The following is a 19656-nucleotide window of genomic DNA, read 5'->3' as shown; positions in this document are numbered from 1 at the left end:
CATTCCACTATACTCCACTCCATTCTATTCCACTCCACTCAACTCCATGTCACTGTACTCTACTCCATTCTGCTCTATTCCATTCCAGTCCACTCCACTCCATTCTATCCACTCCAATCCACTTCAATCAACTCCATTCCACTCCACTCCACTCCATTCTATCCACTCCATTCCACTCCACTCTATTCCACTCCATTCTATCCACTCCATTCCACTCCACTCTATTCCACTCCATTCTATCCACTCCATTCCACTCCACTCTATTCCACTCCATTCTATCCACTCCATTCCACTCCACTCTATTCCACTCCATTCTATCCACTCCCATCCACTCCATTCCACTCCACTCCATTCCACTATACTCCACCCCATTCTATTCCACTCCACTCAACTCCATTCCACTGTACTCTATTCCACTCCACTCTATTCTCTCACTCCACTCCACTTCATTCTATTCCACTCCACTCCACTCCATTCTATTCAACTCCACTCCATTCCATTCTGCTCCATTCTATTTCACTCCATTACATTACATTCCACCCCATTCCACTCCACTCCACTCCATTATTTTCCACTCCACTCCATTCTATTCTACTCCACTCCATTCCACTCCACTCTACTCCATTCTATTCCACTCCACTAAATCCCATTCCCTTCACTGCCAATCCATTTTAGGTTTTTTTTGAGACAGAGTCTGAAGCTGTCACCCTGGGTAGAGTGCTGTGGCATCACAGCTCACAGAAACCTCAAACTCTTGGGCTCAAGTGATTGTCTTGCCTCAGCCTCCCAAGTACCTGGGACTACAGGATCCCGCCACAATGTCCGGCTGTATTTTTGTTGCAGTTGTTGTTTTAGCAGGCCCAGGCTGGGTTTGAACCCACCAGCCTCAGTGTATGTGCCTGGCACCCTATCCACTGAGCTATGAGTGCTGCCCACTACCAATACATTTTACTTAATTTCATTCCATTACATATCTTTCCTTTTTTCTTTTCTTTTCCACCAAACCTTATTAAGTATTAAGCACTTTGTTCAGGTCCTGATACAAAACCAGATAAATACAGAGCCTACACTAAAAAAAACTCATATTTGGATGTGTTCATTTATCAACCCAACCCACAGCCCAATTAGATGAAGTCATTCCAAAATTCTCATAAACCAGGTGCTGTCTGATAAAATAAGCAAAAGGCACACAGGGATTGTCTTTTTAAACAGTTCCAAGCAATGAAGTTGAATGATTTTACTCCTCCTTTAATATTCTTCTAGATTTCTATGGTCATAAAAGGACAGGCATTTTATATCCCAAGTGACTTATTGTCACCTGTCCAAGTATCTAACCACAGTTGTTTATATTTGACTGTTGTGATTAAAGCTCTAGTTAAACCAGATAATGATCTAGCAGAGCTGCCTAGATGAAGGCTTTGGAATCCTGGGGAGCTGCAGCCGTAGAAACTGGTTTTGGAAAGAGGATAGTTTTTACACACTAGCTTCCCAGGACATAGTTGTGATTACACCTAAGCTTTAAGGGAAAAACCCTGGAACGCAGGATAGCTGGCTGCATAGTTATTCTGGTGCCCTATCTGGGAGCTCAAATAAATACCGTTGTGGATTTCACTCTAGTTTCTTACATGATGCATGTTTTTTCTGTGTATTAGATATATTTGAGCTCAGATGTAAACAAATACTCTTTTAAACTGATGTGAGAATGGAAATTTCAGGTGAGGCACACTCGGCCAAGATGAGAGCCTTTCGGACCCAGAGCAGCCATTGTCACGAGTAAGTGGCGAATCTCTCACTCATGTCCGTGGTCGTAAGAGTTGGAAAAATGGGGATCTGGGGAGCAGGCAGTGCCAGCTCATCCTTTTTTTTTTTTTTTTCTTTTTTTTTTATTGTTGGGGATTCATTGAGGGTACAATAAGCCAGTTACACTGATTGCAATTGTTAGGTAAAGTCCCTCTTGCAATCATGTCTTGCCCCCATAAAGTGTGACACACACTAAGGCCCCACCCCACTCCCTCCCTCTCTCTTTCTGCTTCCCCCCCCCCATAACCTTAATTGTCATTAATTGTCCTCATATCAAGATTGAGTACATAGGATTCATGCTTCTCCATTCTTGTGATGCTTTACTAAGAATAATGTCTTCCACTTCCATCCAGGTTAATACGAAGGATGTAAAGTCTCCATTTTTTTTAATGGCTGAATAGTATTCCATGGTATACATATACCACAGCTTGTTAATCCATTCCTGGGTTGGTGGGCATTTAGGCTGTTTCCACATTTTGGCGATTGTAAATTGAGCTGCAATAAACAGTCTAGTACAAGTGTCCTTATGATAAAAGGATTTTTTTCCTTCTGGGTAGATGCCCAGTAATGGGATTGCAGGATCGAATGGGAGGTCTAGGTTGAGTGCTTTGAGGTTTCTCCATACTTCCTTCCAGAAAGGTTGTACTAGTTTGCAGTCCCACCAGCAGTGTAAAAGTGTTCCCTTCTCTCCACATCCACGCCAGCATCTGCAGTTTTGAGATTTTGTGATGTGGGCCATTCTCTCTGGGGTTAGATGATATCTCAGGGATGTTTTGATTTGCATTTCTCTAATATATAGAGATGATGAACATTTTTTCATGTGTTTGTTAGCCATTCGTCTGTCGTCTTTAGAGAAAGTTCTATTCATGTCTCTTGCCCATTGATATAAGGGATTGTTGGCTTTTTTCATGTGGATTAATTTGAGTTCTCTATAGATCCTGGTTATCAAGCTTTTGTCTGATTGAAAATATGCAAATATCCTTTCCCATTGTGTGGGTTGTCTCTTTGCTTTGGTTATCGTCACCTTAGCTGTACAGAAGCTTTTCAGTTTAATGAAGTCCCATTTGTTTATTTTTGTTGTTGTTGCAATTGCCATGGCAGTCTTCTTCATGAAGTCTTCCCCCAGGCCAATATCTTCCAGTGTTTTTCCTATGCTTTCTTTGAGGATTTTTATTGTTTCGTGCCTTAAATTTAAGTCCTTTATCCATCTTGAATCAATTTTTGTGAGTGGGGAAAGGTGTGGGTCCAGTTTCAGTCTTTTACACGCAGACATCCAATTCTCCCAACACCATTTATTGAATAGGGAGTCTTTCCCCCAAGGTAAGTTCTTGTTTGGTTTATCGAAGATTAGGTGGTTGTAAGATGTTAGTTTCATTTCTTGGTGTTCAATTCGATTCCAAGTGTCTATGTCTCTGTTTTTGTGCCAGTACCATGCTGTCTTGAGCACTATGGCTTTGTAGTACAGACTAAAATCTGGTATGCTGATGCCCCCAGCTTTATTTTTGTTACTAAGAACTGCCTTAGCTATACAGGGTTTTTTCCGGTTCCATACAAAACGCAGAATCATTTTTTCCAAATCTTGAAAGTACGATGTAGGTACTTTGATAGGAATGGCATTGAATAGGTAGATTGCTTTGGGAAGTATAGACATTTTAACAATGTTGATTCTTCCCATCCATGAGCATGGTATGTTCTTCCATTTGTTAATATCCTCTGCTATTTCCTTTCTGAGGAGTTCATAGTTTTCTTTATAGAGGTCCTTCACCTCCTTCGTTAGGTATATTCCTAGGTATTTCATTTTCTTTGAAACTATGGTGAAGGGAGTTGTGTCCTTAATTAGCTTCTCATCTTGACTGTTATTGGTGTACACAAAGGCTACTGACTTGTGGACATTGATTTTATATCCTGAAACATTACTGTATTTTTTGATGACTTCTAGTAGTCTTGTGGTTGAGTCTTTGGGGTTCTCTAAGTATAAGATCATGTCGTCAGCAAAGAGGGAGAGTTTGACCTCCTCTGCTCCCATTTGGATTCCCTTTATTTCCTTGTCTTGCCTAATTGTATTGGCTAGAACTTCCAGCACTATGTTGAATAGTAAAGGTGACAGAGGACAACCTTGTCTGGTTCCAGTTCTAAGAGGAAAAGCTTTCAGTTTTACTCCATTCAGTAAAATATTGGCTGTGGGTTTGTCATAGATAGCTTCAATCAGTTTTAGAAATGTGCCACCTATGCCTATACTCTTCAGTGTTCTAATTAGAAAAGGATGCTGGATTTTATCAAATGCTTTTTCTGCATCTATTGAGAGGATCATGTGATCTTTATTTTTGCCTCTGTTAATATGGTGGATAACGTTTATGGACTTGCGTATGTTGAACCAGCCTTGCATCCCTGGGATGAAGCCTACTTGATCATGATGAATGACTTTTTTGATGATAAGCTGTAATCTATTGGCTAGGATTTTGTTGAGAATTTTTCCATCTATATTCATGAGTGAGATTGGTCTGAAATTCTCCTTTTTGTTTGGGTCTTTTCCTGGTTTTGGTATCAGGGTGATGTTTGCTTCATAGAATGTGTTGGGGAAGATTCCTTCTTCCTCAATTTTTTGGAATAATTTCTGCAGTACAGGAATAAGCTCTTCCTTGAAGGTTTGATAGAATTCTGGAGTGAAGCCATCTGGACCAGGGCATTTTTTAGTTGGAAGCTTTTTTATTGTTTCTTTGATCTCAGTGCTTGAAATTGGTCTGTTCAGGAGGTCTATTTCTTCCTGGCCAAGTCTAGGGAGAGGGTGTGATTCCAAATATTGATCCATTTCCTTCACATTGTCAAATTTCTGGGCATACAGTTTCTGGTAGTATTCAGAGATGATCTCTTGTATCTCTGTGGGATCAGTTGTTATTTCCCCTTTATCATTTCTGATTGAGGTTACTAGAGATTTTACTTTTCTATTTCTAGTTAGTCTGGCCAATGGTTTATCTATTTTATTTATTTTTTCAAAAAACCAACTCCTTGTTTCATTAATTTTCTGAATGATTCTTTTGTTTTCAATTTCATTGATCTCTGATTTGATTTTGGAGATTTCTTTTCTTCTACTGAGTTTAGGCTTAGATTGTTCTTCTTTTTCCAATTCCATAAGGTCTCTTGTGAGATCGTTGATGTGCTCTCTGTCTGTTTTTCGAATGTAGGCATCTAAAGCGATGAATTTTCCTCTCAAAACTGCTTTTGCAGTATCCCACAGGTTTTGGTAGCTTGTGTCTTCATTGTTGTTATGCTTAAGGAAGTTAGTGATTTCCTGTTTGATTTCTTCCTGCACCCATCTGTTATTCAACAGAAGATTGTTTAATTTCCATGCCTTTGGATGGGGTCGAGCATTTTTGTTAGAGTTGAGTTCCACCTTTAGTGCCTTATGGTCTGAAAAGATACAAGGTAAAATTTCAATTCTTTTGATTCTGTTGATATTTGTTTTGTGTCCCAGGATATGATCAATTTTGGAGAATGTTCCATGGGGTGATGAGAAGAATGTATATTCTCCATCTTTGGGGTGGAGTGTTCTATATGCGTCTATCAAGCATAATTGTTCTAGGGTCTCATTTAAATCTCTTATATCTTTGTTTAATTTCTGTTTAGAGGATCTGTCCAGCTCTGTAAGAGGTGTGTTAAAGTCCCCTGTTATGATGGTATTATCAGATATCATATTGCTCAGACTGAGTAAGGTCTGTTTCAAGAATCTGGGAGCATTTAAATTTGGTGCATAGATATTTAGAATTGAAATGTCTTCTTGTTGTAGTTTTCCCTTGACCAATATAAAGTGACCATCTTTGTCTTTTTTGACTTTAGTTGCTTTAAATCCACATGTATCTGAAAATAAGATTGCAACTCCTCTTTTCTTCTGAATTCCATTTGCCTGAAAAATTGTCTTCCAACCCTTGACTCGGAGCTTTAATTTGTCTTTTGAAGCCAGGTGTGTTTCTTGCAGACAGCAAATGGATGGCTTGTGTTTTTTAATCCAGTCAGCCAATCTATGTCTCTTCAGTGGGGAATTCAAGCCATTAACATTTATGGAGATAATTGATAAGTGTGGTAGTATTCTATTCGTCTTATTTGGTGAGAGTCCATTGCTTAGTTTTATCTTTTGCATCAGTGTGGAGGTTAGGTTCTGTCCTTTGATTTCTGAGTTCTTACTTTGCTGCTGATCCATTGTGGTGGTCAGTGTGCAGAACAGGTTGAAGTATTCCCTGTAGAGCTGGTCTTGTTGTGGTGAATTTCCTCAATGTTTGTATATCCGTAAATGATTTGATTTCTCCATCAATTTTGAAGCTTAGCTTAGCAGGGTACAGAATTCTGGGCTGAAAATTGTTCTGTTTAAGTAGATTAAAGGTAGATGACCATTGTCTTCTTGCTTGGAAAGTTTCATTAGAGAAGTCTGAGGTCACTCTGATGGATTTGCCCCTGTAGGTCAACTGGCGCTTACTCCTGGCAGCTTGCAGAATCTTTTCTTTTGTCTTGACTTTGGACAGGTTCATCACAATGTGTCTTGGAGAAGCTCGGTTAGAGTTGAGGCGACCTGGGGTCCGATAGCCCTCTGAAAGCAGTGTGTCAGAATCTTTGGTGATGTTTGGGAAATTTTCTTTTATAATATTCTCTAGTATGGCTTCCATTCCTCTGGGGCATTCTTCTTCCCCTTCTGGAATTCCTATAACTCGTATGTTGGAACGTTTCATAAAGTCCCATAATTCTGACAGTGAACGTTCTGCTTTCTCTCTCTTCTTTTCTGCCTCTTTTACTATCTGAGTTATCTCAAAAACTTTGTCTTCTACCTCTGAAATTCTTTCTTCTGCATGGTCTAACCTGTTGCTGATACTTTCCATTGCATCTTTAAGTTCCCTGATTGACTGTTTCATTTCCTTCAGCTCTGGTATATCCTTTTTATATTCTTCATATCGTTCATCTCTGATTTGATTCTGTTTTTGGATTTCCTTTTGGTTATTTTCCACTTTATTAGCAGTTTCCTTCATTGTTTCCATCATTTCTTTCATTGTTTTCAACATGTGTATTCTAAATTCCCTTTCTGTCATTCCTAACATTTCTGTATAGGTGGAATCCTCTGCAGTAGCTACCTCATGGTCCCTTGGCGGGGTTGTTCTGGACTGGTTCTTCATGTTGCCTGGAGTTTTCTGCTGATTCTTCCTCATGAGTGATTTCTTTTATCTGTTTCCTTGCCCTAATTTTCCTTTTACTTCCTCTTGCTCTTTAAGTTCTTGTGCCTGTGGACTGGTCGCTCTTCCCCCTCCATTGAGGAGGCACAGGGCAGATGCTGGGCCAGGCCTGGGTGGAATCGGAGAGATGGCCTTTGTTCAGCTCATCCTTAAATCATAGATTTTTTTTTGCTTCAGTTTTCTGTGTTTCTTTCCCACTTTCCAAGCCCAGACAGATCCGAAACCATAATTACCAAGCTAAGAGATGTGGGTAAAAAGTTAGTAAGGGGTGAGAGAATTTGACCATGTTTTTCTTTCCCTACTGTAAGCTCCAGCTGGGTGGGGTGATGGGAGAGAAAAAGCTAACATTTAAGTCAAATTTAGAGTTTGAGCTATTTCCTGGAGTGGATATTTTTATAAATGGATTGAGTGAGTATTGAGTTTTAAAGTGATATAAAAAGTGACTAGAAAAGTAACGGGGCCTTCCTAACACCTATTCTGAGGCAAGGGAAGAACTAGGACAGGGGAGATTAATAGTTAAGAAAATGTGAAGCTAAAAATAAAGTTCCGCGAGTTATTCAGTGTACTGGCTGTATTCGTTTTGTGATCGATAAGGAAGCACGTGCTTGCTCGCTGGACCATAGGCCATGTTAAAAGCCGCACAATGAAAAAGAAAACGGCACTAAATGGATATTAATGCTGATTAATAGTTTTGGGCTTTTACCTTCTTAAATGATTTGGGTTGCTTATTAGGAAATAGCCAGACACCCCCAAGTGGAACTTCAGCTCTTTTGATTTGCTGCAGTTACCATGTTACTGCCTGCGTGGTGGCCTGCACCTCTGAATGGAGACTATAACCAAAGAAATGAATACTGGAACAGAAACGCTTTTGGAAAGACTCCTTTGACTGTGATGTTGCTCCTTCTTGTCACCTTGTCACCTGTGGTGGGTGGGAGGATGTTGACGTGGAGTGTGGCTCTTGCTTATTTTTGACTAGGCTCCCAAGCCATTTATAGTGATTCCTGAACCTGCCACGGCTTTGTCCCTCTGCCCCTCTCTTAGAGTAGAAATCATTATATCATGATTTATATCCAGGGTCACTTCTAAGATACTGATTTCCATTTCCATCTCCTGCTTTGGGGCCATGGGTAAGCCCTGTCTTTGATTCTGAAAATGTGGCCAGCCTATAGGAGTGCAGTTACATCTTGGCAGCCTAATTATCTTCATTTTATAAAGAAATTGTAGTACAATTTCAAACATTTTCTCACTATGTAAAACGACTTCAGTGCAATTAGCAGCCAGGACACAGAGCCCTGACCCCACTGCAATGGTGGCGTTCTCAGCTAGCAGGTCTTTTCAAGCCATGGGCTGTCTGAGACTATTCACAACCTCCCCCACTCCCCCTTTTACCTCTTCAGTAGTGCTGGAGAAGGGCTGAGTGGTCAGCAGAACCCATGATGTATCTGTGATTCCCACCGTGTGCAGACTGAGGCGCTGCCTCTCACTGCTGCTTTGGGTGGAATTTTCCGTGGTATTCCTGACGAGGGCCTCCGTGGTGTTCCCGATGAGGTGTTCTGTACTATGCAGAGCTGCGTTAAAAGCAGTCGGCGTCTGAGCAGGAGATGTGTTTCTGGTGCTCCTTACTGAAACTTCTGCTCCCAGGGCAGCTGAAGTAAAGAAACAACAGTTGTGAAGATTATTCTCATATTTATGGATTCTTTACATAAAAGCAATTTTACTTAGAAAAGTAAAACCCCTTCAATAATGGACATATGGATAAGTTTCAGTTATATGAAAAAGCGAATATAGGTTGAGTGTGTGACAATGTTGCTTGTCATGTTCATCCATCCTTTTTCCATCTATCAATTTTGCATGGTAGAGAAGGAGTTGTAGAAACCGTGCTCTCAGGGCAAAAAAAAAGCTGCTCTGTGTACAAGACAGAATTAAATTCATTCTGTGAACGTTTACAGGGCCCGTGAGTTGGCTTCAGGGGGTTGTTAGATCTCCAGCCACTTCATGCACAATTCTGTGCATCTGTATGTGTGCTTTTCTTGTGTGGGGTGCTCTCATAATTTATCAACTTCTCAAGGGTTACACAAAATACCAAGTGGAGGAAAATCACTGCTTGTGACTTGCCTAACCTCACCATGAAGATTGAGGGTTCTTGGAAAGTAATCACTCTTCTTTAACCACAGTGAAAACTTTTTCTAATCCTAATTGTGTGAGTCTCAAATCATGAGACTGTTGTGTTTCCTAAGCTACTATCTTCTGGAAGAATAGTGCACTGATTTAAAGTTTAGGAGCTGGTGGGATTCATTTAAAGCTTTGTTTTGCAAGGCTGAACCACCCATATGTTAAAAAATATTGATTTAGGAATGAAGTTCATCAAGCCATAACTTAAAAATGTATTCCACCTCTCTTGGGGATCTTTCTTGTATGCAAATTCTGATGCAGTAGAGATTGTCAGAGTCAACATTTCCATCAGATGCTGATGGTGCTGGTCTTTGGAACACAATTTGTGTAGCAAAATTCTACAACACGGTTGCATAACAGGAAGCCTTGGGAAACATTATTTCTTTTATCACTCTTTTACTGATTCATTCATTCAAGCAGCTATTTATTAAGAAACTATTAAGTGTTAGGTAGAGGTGTCCCAGAGAAGCTATTAACCCTCACATTTTCCCTGCTCTGGTCTACCTCACTGGCCTCTCTTTTGAGCCTCGTTCCTTTCCAATGTCAGCTGATTAATATATTTCATATAACGTATATAAAGAGGGGAATGAGGCATACAAGGAGGATCAAGGTGGAAAAGGTATTTTTACCATTTAGCAAGATATAAATATCATCAATTCTTCTGTAAATCTAATAAAATAATCTTGACTGTAAAGCATTCCTTCCTTGAGTTGTGGAGAGTTGTGCAATTCTTTATATACAGAATTGACAGATTTAGCAAACAAAAATATGTTCAGTTAAATTAGAATTTCAGATAAACAATACATTTTTTAGTATAATTATTCAGTATATTCCAAATATATAATAATAAAAGATTATATTATTGGTATATATCTTATATATTAGGAATATACTTACACTAAAATTTGTTTGTCTGAAATTCAGATGTACGATGTACTTGTATTATCTGCTAGATCTCAGCTTTGATGGATTTTTGGACATTCCCCTTAGTTCTGTTCGTTTTAATTTTTCCAAACCTTGTGCACTATCCCTGCCTTTGTGCCAGGGTTACTCATTCTGGATGTAGATAAGGAGATTTTTTTTTTATCCTTGGAGTGCTTTCTACATGACAAACTTAATCATACTGCTAGTGAGATTCCCTTTCAACGAACTCCAATAAGCAGTCTTAATTCTGTAGTCTTAATTGAGTAACTTGCTTGAATATCTTAAGTAGAAATTTGTTTACTATAGAAATGTGAAAAGTTCTATGCCTATTGTGGTCATTTTGAGCTTTGGCCTATGCTGATCCTCAAAGCTCTACAATTTTAGCTCTTAGAGCCCCCCCCCCAAATTTTTTTTAACCACAGGGTTAGGACAAAAACAAACCTCCAAATACCTAGCATGTAATGGCATGTCTTAGCATGTCAACCTGCTTATTCTTCTTCACTAAGTAGCAGTTAGTAAGTTTTTATCCCAAGAACTTTTTATTAGTCAGCTTACATCATTAATTTAGTGGATGAAACGGAATTCTCCCTAAGTTATAGATAAATGGTCAAAACACTCTTGAAATTTCTTCTGCAAGTAACAGAACTTACTACCATTGCATGTAGCTTTGGACTATCTTATAGGAAAAGGTTCAGTCTCCTGTGATTGCCTTTAATTAATCTTCTAAATATATTTTTGAAATCCCCAAACCAAACAAGTTCATTTTCCGTTTCAGGCTACCACCTTTTTTCCAAAGAAAGAAACTACAGAATATTCAGGTCCAGTACCCTTTCATTGTGTCTGTGTTTTAACTTGGGCTATTTAAGAAGTAAGAAAGCCTTGACATTCAACTTCCAAGTTTCATGAAATGTAAAGCAGTGGTTTGGGAACATTAGTAGGAATCAGAGTCACCTTTGGAGTTTTTTAGAATATTGAAGCCTGGGTGGCGCCTGTGGCTCAGTGAGCAGGGCGCCAGCCCCATATGCAGAGGGTGGCGGGTTCAAACCCAGCCCCGGCCAAACTGCAACAACAACAAAAAATAGCCGGGCATTGTGGTGGGTGCCCGTAGTCCCAGCTACTCGGGAGGCTGAGGCAGGAGAATCGCCTAAGCCCAGGAGTTGGAGGTTGCTGTGGGCTGTGTGATGCCACGGCACTCTACCGAGGGCAATAAAGTGAAACTCTGTCTCTACAAAAAAAAAAAAAGAATATTGAAGCCATAGTCCTCCCTGTTAGAAACCGTGATTTGGTAGATTTGGTGTGTGACTCAGGACCTGCTTTTCTGATAAGTTTTAGTGTGATTCTAATATGCTGTACAGGCAAGTGTATCATTTTATTCACATACACAATATGGGTCCCAAAGGAATTCTAATCATTTTTTTTTTTTTTTTGAGGCAGAGTCTCACTTTTTTTGCCCTTGGTAGAGTACTGTGGCCTCATAGCTCACAGCAACCTCAAATTCTTGGGCTTAACCAGTGGTTCTCAACCTGTGGGTCATGACTCCTTTTTTCAATTTATTTGTTTATTTATTTATTTATTTTGTAGAGACAGAGTCTCACTGTACTTCCCTCGGGTAGAGTGCCATGAGGTCACATGGCTCATAGCAACCTCTAACTCTTGGGCTTAGGTGATTCTCTTGCCTCAGCCTCCCAAGCAGCTGGGACTACAGGCGCCCGCCACAACACCTGGCTATTTTTTTGTTGCAGTTTGGCTGGGGCTGGGTTTGAACCTGCCACCCTCGGCATATGGGGCCGGTGCCCTACTCACTGAGGCAAAGGCGCTGACAATGCGGCAATTAGGAACATTGAGAACCACTGCAAGCAATTCTCTTGTCTCAGCCTCTAAAGTAGCTGGGACTATAGGTGCCTGCCACCATGCCTAGCTATTTTTTTTAATTAAATCATAAACACATAGATCATGTACACATTAATGCATTTATGGGGTACAATTTGCTGATTTCATATAGAATTAGGAACGCTTACGTCACACTGGTTAATATATACCTCATCTCATTTACTTAATTATTGTGTTATGACATTTATATTCTATACATAATAGATCCGACATGTACCCTTGCAATATGCGCCATAGGTGTGATCCCACCATTCACCCTCCCTTGATCTGACCTCCCCTCCACCCTCCCTTCCCCCCTCCCTCCTTCATTCTGGGCCATAGTTGTGATCTTATTCTTCATATAAAAGGGTGAGTGATTGTAAATTGGTTTCATAATAGTACTGAGTACATTGGATATTTTTTCTTCCATTCTTGAGATACTTTACTAAGTAGGATATGTTTCAGCTCCATCCATGTAAATGTAAAAGAGGTAAAGTCTCCATCTTTTTATGGCTGCATAGTATTCCATGGTGTACATATACCACAATTTATTAATCCATTCATGGGTCGATGGGCACTTGGGTTTCTTCCATGACTTGGCTATTACGAATTGAGCTGCAATGAACAATCTGGTGCAAATATCTTTGTTATAAAGTGATTTTTTTTGTCTTTTGGATATACACCTAGTAGAGGAATTGCAGGATCAAATGGCAGGTCTACTTTTAGATCCCTCAATATTCTCCATACTTCTTTCCAAAAGGGATGTATTAGCTTGCACTCTCACCAGCAGTGCAGAAGTGTTCCCTTTTCTCCACATCCACATCAACGTCTGTAGTTTTGGAATTTTGTTATGTGAGACACTCTTACTGGAGTTAGACGATATCTCAAAGTGGTTTTGATTTGTATTTCTCTGATTATTAAAGATGATGAGCATTTTTTTCATGTGTCTGCAGCCCTCAGAATGGGAGAGGATATTTGCAGGTTATGCACAGCTATTTTTAAAGATGGGGTCTCATTCTTGCTCAGGCTGGTCTCGAACCCATGAGCTCAGGCAATCCACCTGCCTCAGCCTCCCAAGTGCTAGGATTGCAGGTGTGAGTCACTGCCCAGCCTAATCATTTCTTATGTAGGTATTGAAGAGTATAAAATAGGAGGAAAGAAAATTCATTATAAAAATATATAAGGAAGGGAGGAGACAAGATGGCTGACTGAAGCCAGCTTTCCACAGAGGCTCCCATCCAGAAGGAGAGTTAAAGGACAAAAATTTAGCAAGTAACCTGGTGGATCTGAGCTGCTCTAAGAAAGAAGGTTGAAGAACGCACGTCAACCCTGCTGAGGCAAGCTGCGACCACAAGGATACAAACAAAAGGTACAAAATCCATCACCAAGTGGACAGGAGTCCCCTCCCCCATGAGAACGGCTCAGAGTGCCCCACAAACAATCGGGCAGAGTTCAAAGGTCCTTCCACTACACTCCACGGGAGAGACCCTCTAAAAACTGGACCTACCTCCTCTACTAGGGTGCCATGACATCCTCCTGCCAGGCATAAAACTGTATAAACTGTATATAGTCTCTACCTGGAATTCTGAGCTCCCAGCACTCCCCTTCACTCACACTGAGGTCTGGAGGCCAGTCCCCCAGGGGTTCAGAGTCTTGGGTGATTTCTTGAGGGGTATGGATGGGGCCTCAACTGCAGCTGGTTGGTGCCGGCTCTGGGGCATGGGAGTGAGGAGAGGACAGTCGGCAGAGAGGGGACCACACCAGAGTGGCAGTTCCCTGAGGCACACTGCGACAGCCATCTTTTGGTGACAATACGGCCAGGCACAAAACTGTGTAAAACTGTGTGTGTTCTCTGCCTGCAACTCCAGGCTCCCAGTGCTCCCCGCGCTCCCCTCTGCTCTCGCTCCAAGGTCTGGAGGCCTGTCCCCCAGGAGTCCAGACTCTTTGGTGATTGCTCAAGGGGTGTAGAAAGTGCTGGGCTGCAGCCGGTCGGTTGGTGCAAACTCTGGGGTACAGGAGCGGAGAGAGGACGGTTGGCCGGAAGGGAGCTGCACCGGAGCAGCGGTTGTCTGGGGCATAAAAGAGCAGCCCTCTTTTGCTAGCAATACGGCTCACTACCGAATATTCTGAAGCCACACCCCCTGTCTCCCTGGGCAACAAGAGACTATGAGTATAGGATTTGCCTAAGGCAACTCCAACTTGCAAACCAGGGAAACTCCCAGGGTGGGGCTGACCCAGAGGTCCACTTTACTGAACCTAAGATGCACCTGGACCTCAGGGGATCGTCAGCCTATAGACAGTACAAAAGCAAAGACAAGCTGATTTGGAACTCAATTCAGCTTCTCTTCTGCAGGGGAACCACAGAGTTGTTCTGTTCTGTTCTGTTCTGTCAGTAACATTAATCAGGGGCGAGACTGGACCTCAGTGAAAACCTCCCAACCTTCATCAAGCGCCCGAAGTTGTCAGGACTCACCTCCTCCTGCTAGAGAGAGGCAGAGTGCAGCGGCCTGGCAGACTTCCTTGTTATTCAGGCAGGTGCAAACTCCTGGAGTACCGATTCACTAGAGGCAACTGGGTCAGCCAACTGCAGGGCTATCAGTGACTGGGTGTGACAGCGGTGCAAGGTGGGGAAGGAGGCGGCAACCTTCCCAGACTGATCTATTGGCTGGGTGGCTCCTCCTGACTCCATGCAGCACTGGAGCAAGCCACACCAGAGTAGTCACCAGACCCCTGTGATCCAGTTCCCAGAGACTTCTTAAATGCTCTCACCCGAGACAGGTGAAAACTGAGACAATTGATTTGGACTTTTTGAACTGAACCAATCGCCTGAGGACAAATCAGGTGGTACCCTGGGTACACGGTGGTAGGAAGGTTTGATTTTTCTTTTCCAATTGTTTGCTGGTGGGGGGCGGGGTGACTTAATAGCTGATATTTCTCCACAGCTGAGACTTCAATCCAGAGTATCTGTTTCACTAGGGTGGAACAGAAACCAGCTGAAAACAAGACAGAACCACTTAGCCCCACCACACCAGACAGGGCCCCAGTTTCTCAGGCCACAACACTGTACAGGCCTTCAACAAAGCCCCACGGGAAAAAATCAAAGGGAGTAAAACAACCATGGGGCGGAATCAGTGGAAAAACTCTGGTAACATGAATAACCAGAATAGACCAACCCCCACAAGGAAAGATATGGCAGATGTAATTGAAGATCCCATTCATAAACAACTGGCTGAGATGTCAGAAATCGAATTCAGAATTTGGATTGCAGACAAGATTAACAAAGTGGAATTAGGAATTCGAAGAGAAATTCAAAAGTTGTCTCAAGAATTTAACGAATTTAAAGACAAAACCACCAAAGACTTAGATACACTGAAGCAAGAATTCGCAGCCCTCAAAGATAGGAAAAATACAGTGGAATCCCTTAGCAACAGAATGGAGCAAGCAGAAGAAAGGATTTCTGACATTGAAGATAAAGCCTTTGAACGCTCCCAAACTCTCAAAGAGGAAGAGAAATGGAGAGCAAAAACAGATCATTCTCTCCGGGAGCTCTGGGATAATTTGAAAAAAGTCAATATCTGAATCACTGGAGTTCCAGAAACAGATGAAGTGGCCTCGCTGGGCACAGAGGCCCTTCTGCATGAAATTATGAAAGAGAATTTTCCAGACATGCCTAGAGATTCTGAAATTCAGATAGTGGACAGCTTCAGAACCCCAGCACGACTCAACCCCAATAAGACATCCCCAGGCATATCACAATTAACTTCACTAAAGTTAATATGAAGGAGAAAATTCTCAAAGCTGCCAGGAGAAAGAAAACCATTACCTTCAAAGGGAAGAATATTAGAATGACTGCAGATCTCTCTGCTGAAACTTTTCAAGCCAGAAGAGGGTGGTCACCGACTTTTAATCTCCTCAAGCAAAATAACTTTCAACCCCAGATCTTGTATCCAGCTAAACTGAGTTTCATTTATGATGCAGAAATTAAATACTCTAATGACATTCATATGTTGAAGAAATTTGCCATAACCAAACCAGCTCTTCAGGATATTCTCAGACCTATCCTCCATAATGACCAACCCAATCCTATACCACAAAAGTAAACTCACTCAGAAACTTTGGATCAAACTCCAATTTCCACACTTGCGAAAGGATTAAAAATGCCCACTGGACTTTTGAAAAACTCGATACCCAAAACTTCACCAGACTTATCAATGTTCTCCATTAATGTGAATGGCTTAAACTGTCCTCTAAAGAGGCATAGGTTAGCTGACTGGGTACAAAAACTCAGGCCAGATATTTGTTGCATACAAGAGTCACATCTTAACTTAAAAGACAAATACAGACTCAGGGTGAAAGGATGGTCATCCATATTTCAGGCTAATGGTAATCAGAAAAAAGCAGGTGTTGCAATTTTATTTGCAGATACAATAGGCTTTAAACCAACAAAAGTAAGGAAGGACAAGAATGGTCACTTCATATTTGTTAATCTCAATATGATGAGATCTCAATTATTAATATCTATGCACCCAACCAGAATGCACCTCAATTTATAAGAGAAACTCTAACACAGAGCAACTTGATTTCCTCCAGCTCCATAATAGTTGGAGATTTCAACACTCCTTTGGCAGTGTTGGATCAATCCTCCAACAAGAAGCTGAGCAAAGAAATCTTAGATTTAAACCTAACTATCCAACATTTGGATTTAGCAGACATCTACAGAACATTTCATCCCAACAAAACTGAATACAAATTCTTCTCATCAGCCCATGGAACTTACTCCAAAATCGATCACATCTTAGGTCACAAGTCTAACCTCAGTAAATTTAATGGAATAGAAATTATCCCATGCATCTTCTTGGACCACCATGGAATAAAACTTGAGCTGAGTAACAACAGGAATCTGCATACTCATACAAAAGCATGGAAGTTAAATAACCTTATGCTGAATAATAGCTGGGTCAGAGATGAGATTAAGAAAGAAATCGCCAATTTTTTGGAACAAAACAACAATGAAGACACGAACTATCAGAACCTCTGGGACACGGCAAAGGCAGTTTTAAGGGGGAAATTTATAGCACTGCAAGCTTTCCTCAAGAGAACGGAAAGAGAGGAAGTTAAAAACTTAATGGGATATCTCAAGCAACTGGAAAAGGAAGAACATTCCAACCCCAAACCCAGTAGAAGAAAAGAAATAACCAAAATTAGAGCAGAATTAAATGACATTGACAACAAAAGAATAATACAACAGATCAATAAATCAAAAGGCTGGTTTTTTGAAAAGGTCAATAAAATAGATAAACCTTTGGCCAACTTAATCAGAAAAAAAAGAGTAAAATCTCTAATCTCATCAATCAGAAACAACAAAGATGAAATAACAACAGACTCCTCAGAAATCCAAAAAATCCTTAATGATATTACAAGAAACTGTATTCTCAGAAATATGAAAATCTGAAGGAAATTGACTGATATTTGGAAGCACGTCACCTTCCAAGACTTAGCCAAAATCAAGTGGAAATGTTGAACAGGCCCACATCAAGTTCGGAAATAGCATCAACCATACAAAACCTCCCTAAAAAGAAAAGCCCGGGACCAGATGGTTTCACGTCAGAATTCTACCAAATCTTTAAAGAGGAATTAGTACCTATACTACTCAACCTGTTCCAAAAGTTAGAAAAAGAAGGAAGACTACCCAACACGTTCTATGAAGCAAACATCACCCTGATCCCCAAACCAGGAAAAGACCCAACAAGAAAAGAAAATTATAGACCAATATCACTAATGAATATAGATGCAAAAATATTCAAAAAGATCCTAACAAACAGAATCCAGCAACACATCAAACAAATTATACATCGTGACCAAGTCGGTTATATCCCAGGATCTCAAGGCTGGTTCAATATACGTAAATCTATAAATGTAATCCAGCACATAAACAAATTAAAAAATAAAGACCATATGATTCTCTCAATCGATGCAGAAAAAGCTTTTGATAATATCCAGCATCCCTTCATGATCAGAACACTTAAGAAAATCGGTATAGAGGGACATTTCTTAAACTGATAGAGACCATCTACAGCAAACCCACAGCCAATATCATATTGAATGGAGTTAAATTGGAATCATTTCCACTCAGATCAGGAACCAGACAAGGCTGCCCATTGTCTCCATTGCTTTTTAACATTGTAATGGAAGTTTTAGCCACTGCAATTAAGGAAGAAAAGGCGATCAAGGGTATCTATATAGGGTCAGAAGAGATCAAACTTTCGCTCTTCGTGGATGATATGATAGTATATCTGGAAAACACCAGGGACTCTACTACAAAACTCCTAGAAGTGATCAAGGAATACAGCAGCATCTCAGGTTACAAAATCAACATTCATAAATCGGTAGCCTTTATATACACCAACAATAGTCAAGTTGAAAAAACAGTTAAGGACTCTATCCCATTCGCAGTAGTGCCAAAGAAGATGAAATATTGGGAATTTATCTAACAAAGGACGTGAAAGATCTCTATAAAGAGGACTATTAAACTCTAAGGAAAGAAATAGCTGAAAATGTTAACAAATGGAAAAACATACCATGCTCATGGCTGGGAAGAATCAACATTGTTAAAATGTCTATACTACCCAAGGCAATATATAATTTTAAAGTAATCCCTATTAAAGCTCCACTGTCATACTTTAAAGATCTTGAAAAAACAATACTTCATTTTATATGGAATCAGAAAAAACCTCGAATAGCCAAGACATTACTCAGAAATAAAAACAAAGCAGGAAGAATTACGCTACCAGACCTCAGACTATACTACAAATCGATAGTGATCAAAACAGCATGGTATTGGCACAAAAACAGAGAAGTAGATGTCTGGAACAGAATAGAGAACCAAGAGATGACTCCAGCTACTTACCGTTATTTGATCTTTGACAAGCCAATTAAAAACATGCAGTGGGGAAAAGATTCCCTATTTAAAAAATGGTGCTGGGTGAAGTGGCTGGCAACCTGCAGAAGACTGAAACTGGACCCACACCTTTCACCATTAACTAAGATAGACTCTCACTGGATTAAAGATTTAAACTTAAGACATGAAACTATAAAAATACTAGAGGAGAGTTCAGGGAAAACCCTTGAAGATATCGGTCTGGGCGAGTATTTTATGAGGAGGACCCCCTGGGCAATGGAAGCAGCTTCAAAAATACACTACTGGGACTTGATCAAACCAAAAAGCTTCTGCACAGACAAGAACATAGTAAGTAAAGCAAGCAAACAGCCCTCAGAATGGGAGAAGGTATTTGCAGGTTATGTCTCTGACAAAGGTTTAATAACCAGAATCCACAGAGAACTCAAAGGCATTAGGAAGAAAAGAACAAGGGATCCCATCGCAGGCTGGGCAAGGGATTTGAAGAGAAACTTCTCTGAAGAAGACAGGCATGCCGCCTTCAGATATATGAAAAAATGCTCATCATCTTTAATCATCAGAGAAATGCAAATCAAAACTACTTTGAGATACCATCTAACTCCAGTGAGACTAGCCTATATCACAAAATCCCAAGACCAGAGATGTTGGCATGGATGTGGAGAAAAGGGAACACTTTTGTACTGCTGGTGGGAATGCAAATTAATACATTCCTTTTGGAAAGAGATATGGAGAACACTTAGAGATCTAAAAATAGATCTGCCA

The 19656-nt window shown here is 40.6% G+C and overlaps 1 protein-coding gene across 1 annotated transcript in view; it reads right to left on the bottom strand.

Annotated features, from left to right (window-relative positions):
- Positions 1-19656, bottom strand: part of PTPRB (protein tyrosine phosphatase receptor type B) — a 133573-nt gene that overhangs the window by 103880 nt on the left and 10037 nt on the right. The window contains exon 3 of the mRNA XM_053583627.1: positions 8403-8659. Coding sequence (XP_053439602.1) covers positions 8403-8659 — 257 coding nt within the window. The remainder of the gene's footprint in view (positions 1-8402; positions 8660-19656) is intronic.

The sequence above is a fragment of the Nycticebus coucang genome, chromosome 3, assembly GCF_027406575.1.
Source record: "Nycticebus coucang isolate mNycCou1 chromosome 3, mNycCou1.pri, whole genome shotgun sequence".
NCBI lineage: Eukaryota > Metazoa > Chordata > Mammalia > Primates > Lorisidae > Nycticebus > Nycticebus coucang.
The sequence above is the reverse complement of the archived record's forward strand: the minus strand, read 5'-3'. Positions and strand labels throughout refer to the sequence as shown.